We start from the raw sequence: 15696 nt of genomic DNA on the forward strand, positions 1-15696 counted from the left end.
GCCGTCGACGGCATGCAGATGAAGTGTTCGCCTTAATGACCGTCAATTTGTTGCTCTTGTAGGGCGAGAGAATCCGATTTGTTGGTGCATGACAGAACGCGCTCTACGTCGGCAAGGCAGGCCGACAAGTCTCTCTCTTTAGCCAAAGTGTTCTCGGAGCTTGGATTCCACACCAGCGGCTGGAATGATGTCATCGCGGATGTCGACACAAACTATTCACCGAGAGCATCTCGGCATAACCGAGTTTTGAGCTCCCAAATCTCCATGGAATCCACAGCAAAAGTTTATTCGACGGCTACTCCGTGGTGCTCTCGATCGAGTTCCCAAGACCATGTGCACCGTTCGAGAACTAGGATTAGAATCTGTCTATGTTGTCTAGAACTGTAGCTCAACAACTGTGCCTCTTCATGCCCCATCCCCACCCTGTGGCTACTGCATGCGGAGGTCCATGTATCCGTCAATCACCATTAATGCGACCTCGAATCCATGGCTTGAACACCAGGATTTACGTGCCAAACAGAAATTGTTTAATGATTTGCCGTCAGGTGAGGGTCCGACCAGCCCTTCAGTTGTCTCCCCAGGTGCTGACCACCACACTCACGGGCTCGCCACTGTCCTCGGCCACAAGCTGAGCCTCTCACTCTGCGTGTGTGTGTGTGTGATGACATATCGCAGTGGCTGCCGGCTGCCGGCTATAGCAGCGGAATCCTTAAAGTGAGAGCCCAAGGAACGGCCTTTTCCAGACCAAAGCGAAGTTGCTGCATCATAGTTTCAGATCGTGTGAACCCTTCTCTCTGTCGTTGTTCTTCGTCTCCGGAGATGGAACTTACTGTTCTTCACGAGTTCCGCGCTGCAAGCTTGTCTGCCAATGCATTTATCTCATGGCACGCATCGAGAGACTGTGGAGTGTGAGCTGGTGGCACAGCATCTCACCTCACCTTTCGCTTTCCCCCGAGACATTCTTGGCTTCGCCAGCAGGAAGCTTCATCTCTCCTTCGCAAAGCGAGGGACAAGTTTGACTCTCGTCACTCTGCGTTAGTTAATGCTCAACCTGCGACTGAGGTCGAGAGGTTGAGGTTTGACCTCATGGAGTGGTGTTGACGGTAAAAGAAAGAGGAAAACTATCGGATGCACTCCCGGCGTGCTTCTCAAGTGAGTCAGTGCTGTTGGTGCAGTGGCCAACATGGTGGAGGATGGCACGTAAATTAGTCTGTCTGTAACCTGCGACTGACTCGTGATGATGACAGTCATTGGTAAGTGGAGGTCAGTGTTGTACATGCATGGTAAAAAAGAAGCTCGTATTAATGCATCCGAAGCTACGCCACCGTCAAAGAAACAAGTCTCATCACCATTTGCGCTTAACGCTGCCACTGTTACTGTTGCGTGAGTGACGAGACTTGCATGTCTTTTTACCTTTCGGGTGGCAGTCATCTCCCAAAAGGGTGAGACAAGGAGCCGGAAGGGCTCGCCTTGTGCTTGCCGATGGTCCAGCGCAGCGGCTGAGACGTGCAGTGGGAAGTGGGAAGTGGGAAGTGGGAGTGGGAGAGACAAGTGGGCAGGAAAAAAGCTGATTGGATTGTTCGTCGTCGTCTGAGTTCAACAGTCCCCACCATCCCCAATGGATAAGCCTTGGTCCTCGTCTTTCGCAGTTCACGGGGAGCAAAGCTGCGAGACTGTGGCACCTCGGCCGCGGCCTAAAGTCAGCCATGTGGTGTCTGAGGTCCGAGTCGGGACCCGATGGGGGATGGTGGTGGGGGGACTTGTGCTGTGACAGAAATGGTCGAGTGCCAAGAACAGGCAAAGGGGTTGTTGGCCCGAGTTAAGTGCTCGACGTGGCGATCGACATGGATCATGCGACGGTCATAGCAGAGGCAGACAGATCGAGTGGCCCTTCGTGCTGGAAAGCTTTTACATGAGCATCACTTGAGGTCAATACCATTTCTCTCTCTCTCTCTCTCGATTGCTAAGCAAGTTAAAAGACTGAGATGGAGACAGGAAAATTATTAGGGTTCACCCACCCAGTTTCACTTTGTTTTGTGTTAGTGAAGCCTAACTAGATTCCTCCCTCTAAAAAGACCTATCTATATATATATACATAAGATAAAAAAGATGAGGAAGCAGCCTTTGGCCACTTTGTGGGGTATATTATTTCGATAGAACATGGTTTCCTTGGTCTTCCATCAGCATACAATAATGTAAACTTCATAGGACGACACATGCCATGACGACTAGCCGCATAGTGTTGGAGCTACGAGTGAAAAATCCCATCCGATTGGCCTGTGATTGATGGTTTTGGCCTATCTGATGATGTCGATCAATTAATTAACTTGTGTTGAAACATTGGACGATCCTAATCGTACATCGAGCTTTTAAGTTAAACATGTGATGAAGCCCATCAAAGAAGTGGAGTTCGATTAAAACTTCTGATGATGGCATTATTTACCTTCGTTTGATGCTGTTACTTTAGATTTCTGTCAAACGCTAGTTGATTTCAACCATGATATGATTACAAATGCAAATTATTATTATTATTTAGCCTCTTTTTCTCTTAATTAAAAAAAGCTCACATTAGTATAGCATAAAGTAAACATTCAAACCATATTCATCAGTGTCATCAACCAATCAAGTCTTTTTGAGGACCTATTTCATCTGAATCCACTTTGAAATCTCAGGTATGGATCACAAGCGTCTTGGATTAATAAGAATCCAAGTAGATCCAACCCACCACCATCACCGTCACTACAACACCAGCAAAAAATAAGCTAATTAAAATTGTCATTTATATGGTCAATAGTTGCGTGTTGATACAACAAAACATATATAACCCAATAAACCACCAGTCCAATAATATATAAGCTGCAGGAAGTTGCAGCTTTGCTCTCTTTGAGACACTAATAAAGAAAAATCTAACAAAAGCATAACTGTGTACATCAAACAAGGTGGGAATAATTAGGAAAAACTGGGAAAACAAATTAAAGGATGATTTCGTCTTGAAAGCTAACGTTGAGGGTTTTATTCGGCAGGACAATACTGTTAACCACCACAACTTCATCTTCAACTGCAACAGCTTCTCCTAAAATTCCAAAATAAAAAAAAAAGATGGTAAGTGAGCAGCATGTCAAAGGAGTAATGACATTAATGACAGAATAGGAACAGGAAAAGCTACCGAGGATAGTGATTCCAAGTTTGGCGTTGTAGTCTCCCTCGGCCTGAGATGCATGCTCGAATTGTAAGGGAACTCAGAAAGTTCATCGACATCTCATATACAGAGTGTCAACATGCTGAGCAAAGTTAATAAGAAGTTGCTTTATTAAAACAGCTACTTTGCAACCCTGTTTGTTGTTTTTGACTCGTGTTCCTCACACTACTAATGAGGACTAAGTTTTGTACCAACTAAACCAGGCAAAAGAATAGCTGGATATATGGACAATGTTAAATATCTGCAGGTGTTTCCAGAAGGCATTGGCGATATTAAACACCATAGTATATGAGCATTAGCAGACAACTTCTTGGATGTTCAAGTCTGACAGCGCTGTTAAGCCTCACTGGCTTGGATAGGTTAAACGCAAGTTTAAAATATCAACAGTACTTGCGTGTTTGGTGGCGAAGGCAAATAATTTTGATTGACAAAAGCAGCAATGGAACAAACTACAGGAAACAAGTTGATGCGGTTAATAACATTATTATGTTTTGATGGGAAGGATGAACATGAAGATATACCAGTTAGTGGTAATAATTAAAAATAAATATTATTGTTTTTCAACTTGATGAGACATTTGTAGCAGTCAATGTCCTCTACAAACTCCAGCTAATAATAATAATTATTGACAACAAAATCATCCAAGCGTTTTGGGGCAAAATTTGGTCCATAGAAGGAAGAATTGTAATACTTTTCTCACAAGGAACTTGAATCAGTATTCTGTTCATTAAGTGTAACTTCCCGAATCCTTCTTGTCATTTTGAAACCATATTAAGACTCAAACTTCATGTGGCACTTGTTCAAAGGGATGGAAGTAGGTGTGAAACGATAAAATAGTTGTGTGAAGTACTAGAAGAACCCAAAAATAAGCTTTAAATAAGGGGGAAAAAGGTTGGTTCTTCAGAATTGCTAGGCAAGTGTGTGAATGAAAAAGATTGTTGGTCCTGAATATAATCTCATCTAATTTTTATGAGAAAAAATCAATCTCACTCCAGTATCATGAAATAGCATAAGCCTAAGAAAATTCATGTTAATTATTTTAGTCGATACTTCCAAGATATAGAATTGTTAAAGACAATATGAACCTAAAATTATGACTCATTTAGTATGATCTCCCCTGCCTCATCTTACAATTCTAGATGAAAAAGATTGTCTCCAGTGAGTTGACTAATAAATAACCTCACTGTAGTCCAAACTAATTTATGACAAGTTGAGAACTAATCATTTGTCATGCGTCATGCAGCCTCTACATCAGTGGAGCCTAGCTTCTATATATATATATATATATATATATATATATATATATATATATATATATATATATATATATATATATATATATATATATATATATATATATATATGCGTGTGTGTGTGTGTGTGTGTGTGTGTGTGTACATACATACATACATACATATATATACATATATATATACATACATACATATATATATACATACATATATATATATATATAGTTTGAAGATGCATTTTAGCAACAACTCTTGTAGCTGACAAGGGTCTGGATCCTTGAAAAAAGAAATTCCTCAAGTAATTGTAGATCATATATCTCATAATAAGATATTTAGTTGTTCATGTCCAAAAAATTAGCCTTCAAAATCAATTGCTAACCAAACAATGTGGAGCAATTATGAAACGTCAGCTTGTACTCCTGAAAAGGTAAGGACCAATAAAAGGCCAGTAAAAAGAGACTGAAGCTTGCCTGTACTCGTGACCATTTCCCTATAGATGATTTCCACCCAACAATAGAATGTATAACAACAGCATTTTCCTGTTAAGAAAGAAATCACATGAATATTTGGGTGCAAGTGCTCCTACAATTCCAATACAATTCAGTACAGACCTTAATTTCAACATCATCCAATATGATGCAACTGATGAGCCTCACACCAGCTCCAATACGAGCATTTGCAGATATGGAGACATTAGGACCGATCTGTTCCATGAGAACACAAATGTATAAATTTAAAATATGAAGGTACCCTATCAACTAAAATACAGAGGTCCACTTGTAAAAAGCAGTCCTGTCATATAACTAAGATTTGGTATTTTTCATATACTTGTCTTATTCTTTCAGTTCTTCAAAGATGAAATAAGCAGTCCTGTCGTACGTCGTTGGCATGCTTACATTACATAGAATAACAGGCATAGATTGATAAAATGCATATAGAAGAATCAAGTAACGGTCAACTTTTATATTTAAATTACTCCAAGATCTAAGTGTTCATATTCAACTTATCTCTAGTTTGGGATGTTGAATGATTTTCAGAACCACAAAGTTCACGCCATCGATGCTATTTTAATATAAAATTCTACCTTTTCTGGCGATAATATGTTTGATCAGACATACAGAGTTGTCCTTAAAGATCCTTCTTGTCTCTATTCCTTTAAAAGGCTCATAAAATTTCCATCCTTGTCTATTTGAGATCATATAGATACCTATTATTAATAAATGGGACCAAACTAAAAACAATAATATCTTTATTTATAATAATAAATACCTATTGTAGGTCAAAACATCATAAAGTTTAAATAATAGCATATTGGTGGAGGATCCTGGAGAAATAATGTTAGGTTGTAACAAGATGAGAAAGATGACCTTTGCAGTTGGATGTACTTTGGCTGATGGATGTATAAAAACATCACCAATAATGGTGGCACTTTTAGTGCCATCACCGGAAGCTAGAAGATGTGGAGTGGTATAGCGATATTGGGCCAGATACAAGGCAGAACATTTTATAGATATCCTGAAACAACAGAAATGCAGAGATTGCAAAAAATAAACAATTTTGAAACAAAATAAACTTTCTCATGCTAACATTTTCTCACCCTGGGGTCTTGATCTGTTCCCAGAAGTCAAGTGTCTCATATGTATACAGTTGCTTCTTTCCAGCAAGAGGAGACAATATATCCTGATCCAGCCTAACATAGTCTACAGGAAGTGCTCTGCTTAAGACAAATGTCAACATATTGAGATAATCACTTCTGAAGAAGCCTAAAAGAGGGCTTATGCTGCCATAATTCCCCAAAAAATTATACATATGATAAAAGAACCCTTAGAGGTAAAGAAAACTACCCAGATTTGGATGGCTATGAGCTGCAAAGCAAAGCCACATAATTGTTCTAATAATCAGGTGAAAAAACTAAAACTTCCATGATTTCAGTTCTGATCATCATATGACAAACTGTTGCACAAAAACTGATTGTCATAATTTAGTGCGAGTTGTAAGAATGCCTTGGCAGTCCTAAGCAGCAACTCTTTAAAAGGCCTATTTAGAAAAATAGGCATACAGCACAGACCTAGAAACAACTGGTTGCCTACACACACAGCCATATTTGTATTATTATTGTGCATTAATACGTGTCAATGGTTGGTAAGCTACAAGAAAACATAAGTCACAGTCCTCCCATATTAACATTTCTGCATCAAACATATTAAATACAGCTAGTCTTCTTAAGTTTTACATTGACCATAACTCTGACCATGATCCTCAGACTAGTTAGGTTTTCATTTGTGTCTTTTTTTGGGTGCTTTGCTGGATGATGCCTGCTAATATACTACAATAACAAACCATAAATTTTATGTAGTATTTTCCTCTTGTTTTCTGTCTTTCTTTCATAAACTCCATGAATATCTTGGATGCCTTTTTCCATTCACCAAAAAGCATTATTAAATGTCAAAGTAAACGAAGGCATTTAATATGCAAAATGAAATTAAAAGTTTAAAATTTAGCGTAATCATACTTAGTTGCTGATTGAAGAGCTTCAAAACTGTTCATACGGCGCATGTTAGCTGAAAAAAGGTAGCAGCAAACAAGAATTAAGCCTTCTTTTTAAAAGAAAAATGTAGACAAAAAAAACACAATATAAACATTATATAAATCATAAGAAAAGGTAAAATTGAGACATTCTGATCCATTAAACAGTCCAAAATTATAAAATATCAGAAATGCCAAAAAAATCAATTTATTGATTGCAGAAGCATCATACAACTTCCACAGTCCTAGGAAAATATTTTCATTTGACTACGAAAAGGATGATACGTAGAAAACAATATATATATATATATATATATATATATATATATATATATATATATATATATATATATATATATATATATATATATATATAAGTTGTATCAAATGCTGGTCCTTTGGCCTTATAATAACTTTACAGTCTTCTATAGCAGCACATTTATCACATAGAGTTAATCTAACCAGTATCACTTGTCTGTCACAATGTTCCCAACATAATGTCCACATTTAATTACTTATAGTTTAGAGACTTGAATTTGTTTGATCATTTGATAACTTTAACAACAAAACCCCAAATTCCTTGTTAAATTTCCTTACCTATACAAAAAAAACGATCTCCAAGGTATCCACTATGATTTTGCATTTTTTTTAAAAAAAATCATCGTTTTTTCTTTATTTATTATAGATAGTTTAGCATTTCTTAGAATTTATACAACATATTTTTGCCAAATCCAGCTTTACTGCCCCGAACTATCGGAGAATAACAGTTGAAATACAACAGAACAATCACATGCATATGGCAATTATGTGTAATTATCTTGGGCTATGTCTTAAACTACAAAAAAAAAAAAACTGTTGCAAGTTTCTTGATAGCATTTGTTACATCGGTATTACCAAATTATGCTATGACATATCAAGCAAGCTTTCCAAAGGTTCATAAGTTGACATAACATTATGCTGAGTGTCTAAAGGGAGGTTAGGCCCAACTAAGATATCCACTTGATGAAACAAAAGCTTGAGACAACATAGAATTTATATAGATGATAATAAAAATACTACAAAAACCCTCTACAAGCATAACCAACTCAAATTGAAAATCTCGTGTACAACATAAATGAAAGGAGCACATGTAGCTAAAGCACTTTCAAGTTTTGAATTTCCATGTCTTGGCTAAGTATAACGCTTCTTTCCCCATGAGTTAACCAACTGAGACCAGATTGGTTCCAGGCTACTCAAGTCTATCTGAGATCTTCTCAAAATAAATGGTTAGAATAGTTACTACTTACTAAGACTATAAAACCACATTAAGCCTCTCTGCTCTTTCGTATGGGATATGGTCACAAGGAAAACAATTTTAATTAAAGGAACATATTGATCAAGTAGTGATGTTATTTACAAGAACAACTAACTTTCACCCTTTGGATAAGTTTTCCCATGTAGGAGAACCAATGATTTGAGCTCGTTGTGCTAAATTACTCTGTTATATTTTTTCTAGTGTATTCATACCTCTATCTGATCATCATTTTGTATCTTCTCTTTTTTAAGCGCCACCAATGGCACTAGAAAAGGAAATCCAATGGCAAAAGGAATCATTTTTTAGACACTAATTGAAATTCCATCATGCAGTAGACTACCAAACATATACTCTATGCTCAAATAACTTATATTTGCTTTTACATTACAATTAGATATTATTTCTAAAACATAAGAAAGCACTGCACAAAGGAGAATCATCAGAGCAAATTATCCAAAAAAAAAAGTCAATCTCAAGATAATAAATTATCATTGATTAATAGAAAGATATATATATTAGTGCAAGATTCATGTTAACACTGTGATCTAACTATGATAAAAGATACAAACATCAAAAGCTGAAATCTACCTGTGTCTTTCCTTTGTGTAAAGACACCTTGGATGGCAGTAAAAATCTCTGGTGTAAATATATACACACCACAGTTGATACGGTCACTCACCTACAATGTTGATTTTATTTATAGCCATCATCACTAACTTGTTAGAATGATATGCAACATTCAGAGATTGTATCATTAAATAAAAACCAGCATGCATCAAACATTAGATTAACATATAATTGAGAGAAAAAGAAAAAGAAAAAGAAACCGCATACTCACAAAAGTCTCTGGTTTCTCAGTATAGTGGAGCAATTCATTTGTGACAGGGTCTGCGACCAATTCACCAAACTGATTGGCAGATTCAGCAGATACCTATAGAGAACAAAAACAGAAAGCAATCAGAAAAAGTGAACATTCTAGAATGACGTACCAATAACAAAACAATACCACATAAAGAAAATGATTAGAATAATAACGAGAGTTTTTTGACACCTTGATTACTAATAATGTTCCAAGCCCACCATATCTTTTATGAGCCTCTGCATGCACAAAGAGCAAAAGAGACTTCAAACCAGTATACAAGAGGACAACAACTAGTAACAATCAAGAGATATGTACTTATCGAAATCATTTGGTGTTGGAAAGAAATTCTCTTTTTTTTTCCGACATGATAGCAAGTAAAGAGAGTATCTCGCAAAATTAATGTTTTTATCATTAAACCATGAACTCAAAGGTCAAGCAGATGTCCATACTTATTTGAAGTGTAGCATAAACAAGAAAAGGTAGCTTCAAAACATTAAGTAATTGTGAGGTGTGAGCTCTGACCTATAAGCCACATAAAGATAAGGGGCTTCTCAAAAACTTAATTATGAATATGATGCAAAAACAACAGAACTTCAACTTTGAAGAATAGCCAACAGTAATGTGTGTGTGTGAGAGAGAAAGCGATAGAGAACTAATTGACAACTAAGTATACACAATATGTACCATCCCAGATAATGAATGGTATAAGTAACAAGATGTTGGCAACGACAACATAAATCATTAGAAAGAGCTACATCAAAGGATTACCAAGCATATCTGGCAGTGGGAAGCTCGAGCAAACATCACAGTTCAGAAGAACTATATGAGACTGCAAACAAAAAGAAACAGGTAAAGTAGAAGCACCGGAAGGGCCACAATGAGAACTAGTTGATGATATTACTGAATTCCTTGGTTTTGAATATGGAAATAAGGCACCAAAAGAAACGAGCAAAGATCTTCAATCATATAGTAAATAGCTTCAGATATCTAAATGAATAGTCAAGAAAATATGTCACACCGGGTCATCCTCCATTATATAATCCTTAAAGTTGTATAGCCCTCCCGCCGAGCCATGTGGCTTATCCTCCCGCAGATACCTAAAAGAAATTCAAAAAACCAAAAAGATTCGATCAAGCAAGCCTCCCGTATTTTAAGAATTCATGTGGGTATCAAGAAATAAGTACCGAACAGGGATTCTGAGCTCATTGGAGATGGCCGATACATATAGCGCAAACTCCCTTTCCTCGTAAAATCCAATAAGATATACTTGCACCAAATTGGGGATCTACATGACAGATCAACAAGAAGAGAAGAAATTGTTCAGCATTTGTGAATGCGCAGGATCTGGAGTAGCAAAATCAGCAACGAGACACACTATTCTGCAGGCCAATATCGGGTGATGGACCATCGGCTGACCAGCCAAGGGGAACAACGGCTTCGGAACGTTCAAAGAAAGAGGCCGGAAGCGAGTTCCTGCAACGTGTATCGGCTGTTCAGCCACAAATCCTCAAAAATTCATCCAAGAACCCCAAACATTCCAGGGGAGAAAGGACACAGATCTAATAGATCGCACCTTTCGTGGGTCCGCCGACCATGATCACCGCCACCACCCTGTCCTCCGAGCTCCCCATGTCACCCTAATTCCCGGATCCGGAGCAACTCAGGGAACCGTCAAGCGATCATCAGATGCGCCGAAGAAACCCTAAATATGTGGCAATCTGGACTTGGAACAACAGAGATGGGGAGAGAAGAAAAGGAAGCGGAGGAGGAGGAGAAAGAGAAGGGAGGTGGTGACCGGTGCGTTGAGTGATCCAAGAAAACGCAGGACTCGCGTTTTCCTTGATCGAGGACAGGAAAACGAGATCGATGCAGCGCGAACGTGACGACGTGCTTCGTGTCTTCGTCGTCCACTCTTGGAGTTATCTTGTACGCCGAGGAGTGAGACTGTAACGGTACGGATGCGGGTGACCCGACTCCTCTGTCTCTCTCTCTCGAACTGCGTGAAGCGTTGATGAAGTACGTTGGTAACGGTTTGGGTTTGGGTTTGCGTTCGGGTGTGAAAGATGGTTCGATTAATTAAATACCTGTGGGAGATTGGATCTCAGAAAGAAAATATATGTTTATATATTTATATTTCTATTTGTTATTCCGTTGACGTGGTTAATTAGAGAGTCGTACGTCTTAACCCATTCCGAAGGCGCAAGTTCATCATGGAAAACCACGAGACGATTCTGGGTGGTCGTTGGAGTGGGCAAAGGTTCGGCTAAGGTGATTTCTGAGGCGTAGCGAGGTGGAATCTGCACTTGATCATGGGAGGCAGGTTTTCCTTTGACGTTCTGAAGTCGAGTCGAGGTGCGCCCTGGCTCCACCAAGGCTCATGCACAAGCGATCGACGTTGTGGAAGTTTTCAACTCGACCCCTGATAGTAAAATTAATAGTAGAATAGGAATAATGAAAACTTTCGTCCCTTTTTATGTTATGGGGGTCGACTTTTATACATGAACAATCGGTGCCAAAAGATTGATGACTTCTCCTTTGAATCTGTAGTCTTTTAGGGACTCATTTACGTCAACGATCGATTGGTACATTTCTCTACGATGCATCGTAAGTGAGGGGCCATCGCAAAGAGCGCCTTTTGTTAGGAATGGCTTCAACATGAGATAAACGGATGGTGGTTGCTTGCATCGGGTAACCAGGAAAGGGGGAGATGAGCCTCGTCGCTAGGGATTAATGCTCCTTGCAAGTAGAAGACAAAAAAAAGGTGGGAGGGGGGGGGGGGGGGGGGGGGTGGGGAGACATGCCTCGTTGTAAAGGATTAATGCTCCTTTTCGGGCATGCAACCTTTCCCGAAATTGCAATCGGTAGGGAGTGGTGGGTTGCTTCCCTCACGCTTGCCATAGAAAAGGGGCGACACGTGGACCCTTCTACCCTCACCACTGCCTAGGTGAGCGCGTGTTGTTGGGTGAGTTGGTAGGTCAAAACTAACATCACCTTATTCCCTATTATTTGTCGTCCTCGGAAGGTGTGCTTCGGGGCTCCAACAAGGGGGTTCAAGACACATCGTTCGATTATTTTGCTCTATCGAGTTCGTCGGAATCGAATTCATTGATTCCTCCACTTTTGATGTATCCCATTTGGTGTGCCCGAAGGGATAAGTCATGGGTCGAGTTTTTCGACTTGCCCGTGCGCTTGTTTGTCCTTGCCGTGAGGGGCCTTGGTCCTTGTCGTAGCGGTCTTGACATTCGCCTATTGTAATTTAAGAAATAACTATTAAGCATTACAAATATAGTGATATCATATTTGTTACTATATTAAATAAAATTAATATTATATAAATATAAATTTTTTAAAAAGTTTTTTTTTTAATAAATGGTTCACCTCCTCCTATTTGAGGGGAGGGTTTCTCTCATTCGTTCCTCACCAAGCCGAATAGTAGAAGAAATGAGGAGTTGTATCTTATCGAGGAGAGGTAGGTTTTTTTACTTTTCTTGAAATTTTATTTTTAGGATTAAAATATTTTGTATGAAGTTCAAAAATATTTCTTGATCCTTTAAATGTTAAAATTTTTCCTATTAGATTAAAATATATTATCTAAATTTTTTTGATATTCTTTGATCCCTTTTAAGGTTTAAAATTTTATTGTTTGATTAGATTATGATGAAATTATTCATTGAATGTATGATTTCTAATTTTTATTGAATTATGAATATTATTTGCTTGTATTAAAGTTTATATTTCAATCTTATCTTTTAATATATTTTTAATATATTATTATTAATGAATATATATTGTCACAATTTAATATTAATGAAATTAGATAGAAACTAAGTTGAAATAGCTCACAGGCTAGGCCTAACTCTAGGTTAGGCTACAACCAATTAGCTAGGCTTAGTCAGTAGGCTAGGCTCAGCCCATAGGTCAGGCCCTAGCCTGCAGGCTAGCTCAGCCTAGCCCAATATGGGCGATCACGTGCAACGTACATAACCAATTCATGAGCCAAGAGCTAGCCTAGCATGGTGTTGTGTTTGCATATGATTAGTATATGGACTGGCCCAACCTAGCCCAGTATTATGCATGGATTTGAGCTCAAACATTGATCGAATCAAACAAGATTTGATCGGTTAGATCGATTTAGGATGACTTCAAATTGGTTTGACTTATTCAAGTCTATTTAACTTAAATTGGATCTAATCTAATCTAATTTATACTAAGACTATGATGGTTTCAAACCAATTAAATGAGGATTAGAGATTAGCTTAGTTGAGTTCTAATTAAATCGAGTTCAATTGGATCGATGGAACTAAGGTTCTAAGTCAATTGATAGCTAATTAGTAGCATTTGATATTAATGATATTTAAATGAAATATTTGAATATGTCATTTTATCCTAATATATACATGATCAATATGAGATGATGTTATTTTTAGATCAATTAAATAAAGATTAAAGATCGATTCAATTAGGTTCCAATTAAATCAAGTTCAATTGGATCGATTAAATTAGGGTTCAAATCAATTAAGGGTTAATTGATAGTATTTGATATTAATGATATTTAAAAGGAATATTTGAATGTGTTATTTTATCCCGATGACCTTTATGAAATAATGTTATTTTCAAATCAATTAAATGAGGATTAGAGATCAATTCAGTTGAATTCTAGTTAAATAGAGTTAATCGATAGCATTTGACATTAATAATATTTTTAAAAATTATTTAAATATATTATTTTATCCAAATATAGACATACAGATTATATTATTTTCCTACAGAGGGTAAGTACGACGATTCCTTTCAAGGATTAGCTTGTCATCAAATATGGTGGTTAGACGATTCCTCCATATACTGTTGGGAGAAACGTGTTCCCACTTTGGCGGGTGAGGGACATCACTCTATCCATTATTGAGAGTGCGATATAGGTTTGTCTCTATCCATTATTGAGAGAACACAAACTTATCCTGTAAGATAAAGTCTCTTAATCCGTAGTTGGGTGTGTACTCCTTCGAGTATTTGATATATGCCAAAGGGATGATTAATTTTTGATCATTTATTCATTTTTAGTTGACTTATAGGGGTTTCTACTTAATGTTGCTAAATTTGTTTGTTTTTTATTTTCAGAGCAATCTCCCACTAGCATTAGACTATATTCAAGTAAAGAGCAGACTTTTTTCTATTGCTAGGTAGAGCCACTTGAATGTTTCTTCGAATTCACATCATTATGTTCTTCGATAAATACTTTTGACTTATATTTTGACGAATAAATAAATTAAAATAAATATTTACAAGTTATGAATAAAGTAATATTTATTTATTTGGCTCTAAATGTACTTATAGAAAGATATGATCCTATAAAAAAAAATCTAGGATGTTACAATAGGTTTTGCTATAGTGGGATAGGGGCTTCATAGTAGTGGGCCTCTCCGTCGTAGTGGGCTTCAGGTCTCCATTAACTAGGGAGTCGGTATGACTTATCCCATCCCAAAGGCGCAAGTTCGTCTTGGAGAACCACATGGCAGTTCTAGGTGGTAGTTAGAGTAGAGGAATGTCTGGCTAAGGCAATCACGAGGTACTGATTGTCCATCTGAGATGGATTCTACACTTGACTATGAGGGTTTGGATTTTCTCAGGGTTTTGGAATCGAGCCGAGGTGTGCCCTAGCTCTACCAGGCTCCCGCATAAGTGGTCGGCATTGGGGGAGTTCCCAACTCGACCCTTTCGATGATAAAATTAGTAGTAAAATAAGAATAATAAAAAATTCCAATCCTTTTTCAGGGGTCGACTTTTATACTTTGAAAGATCGATAGCGGGAGGTTGATGGCTTCTCCCTGAATTCATGATTCTTCGCAGGCTCATTTATATTGACGACCGGTTAATACATTTCTATGTGATGCATCAACGAGGGGCGGCTACACGGGCGCTGTTTGCCACGGCTGGCGTCTGCACGAGATATACGGATGGCGGTTGCTTGCATCGAGAAGTCGAGAAGATGTTCCTTCGTCGTTCTGCATGGTTTTATGTAGCTCGGGAGACGGTTACATGTAAGCATACGCCCTAAAGATACTGGTGATCGCCTCAGCATCAAAGAGGGTGCAGTGGAAGTACTAATAGGGTGGAGGAAACAAGCTTCTCCTCCGATAAAAATGGCGGGTCTCAGGCATCCAAACCATGCCTCCTCACTGAGAAGCTCCACTGCATCACGGAAGAGTATGTTTCGTCTCAGCCGAGAGTGTGAGCTCCACCCATTCTGGAAGAGGAGGAAGAAAGAGACTCAAGAATATAATGCTTGCAATGTCCATGGCGGCCGAGTTCATTAGGACTGACGTGGAGCATCGTATCTTCTCGTGTTAACATGTGGTAGCCTTAAGTGCCTCGTTATTCGACGCACATCCACTACGTCGAGCTACTGCATCCATCCCTTGCGACTTCAGATGGGAGACATCTCGATCTGGTTGTGTGGATCATGAAATGTTAGCTTTTTCTCCGCTTCACATCGCGGCTTCTCTCAGACAACAACAACAACCAGTCTCAGATTCTAGATATGCCTTACTCCGAAGGAGTAGCAGAA

General features: G+C 38.3%; 1 protein-coding gene across 2 annotated transcripts; it reads right to left on the reverse strand.

The window, feature by feature from the left end:
- Positions 1-2758: 2758 nt before the first annotated feature.
- On the reverse strand, positions 2759-11157 carry LOC135608483 (uncharacterized). 2 transcript variants are annotated; one of them, XM_065101412.1, is made up of 16 exons: positions 10930-11157; positions 10708-10836; positions 10510-10607; positions 10319-10419; positions 10153-10231; positions 9903-9963; positions 9324-9370; positions 9111-9203; positions 8861-8951; positions 6965-7013; positions 6050-6166; positions 5820-5967; positions 5064-5156; positions 4923-4991; positions 3167-3209; positions 2759-3073 (listed from the first exon to the last, which is right to left on the reverse strand). In XM_065101412.1, exons 2-16 carry the CDS (start codon positions 10763-10765, stop codon positions 2973-2975), a joined length of 1248 nt encoding a protein of 415 aa, XP_064957484.1. In that variant the 5' UTR covers positions 10766-10836; positions 10930-11157; the 3' UTR covers positions 2759-2972. The 2 variants fall into 2 exon arrangements, with proteins under 2 accessions (XP_064957484.1, XP_064957483.1); XM_065101411.1 differs by having other exon boundaries at positions 10708-11157.
- Between the last annotated feature and the right edge of the window lie 4539 nt (positions 11158-15696).

This window comes from Musa acuminata, chromosome BXJ2-3 (genome assembly GCF_036884655.1).
Source record: "Musa acuminata AAA Group cultivar baxijiao chromosome BXJ2-3, Cavendish_Baxijiao_AAA, whole genome shotgun sequence".
NCBI lineage: Eukaryota > Viridiplantae > Streptophyta > Magnoliopsida > Zingiberales > Musaceae > Musa > Musa acuminata.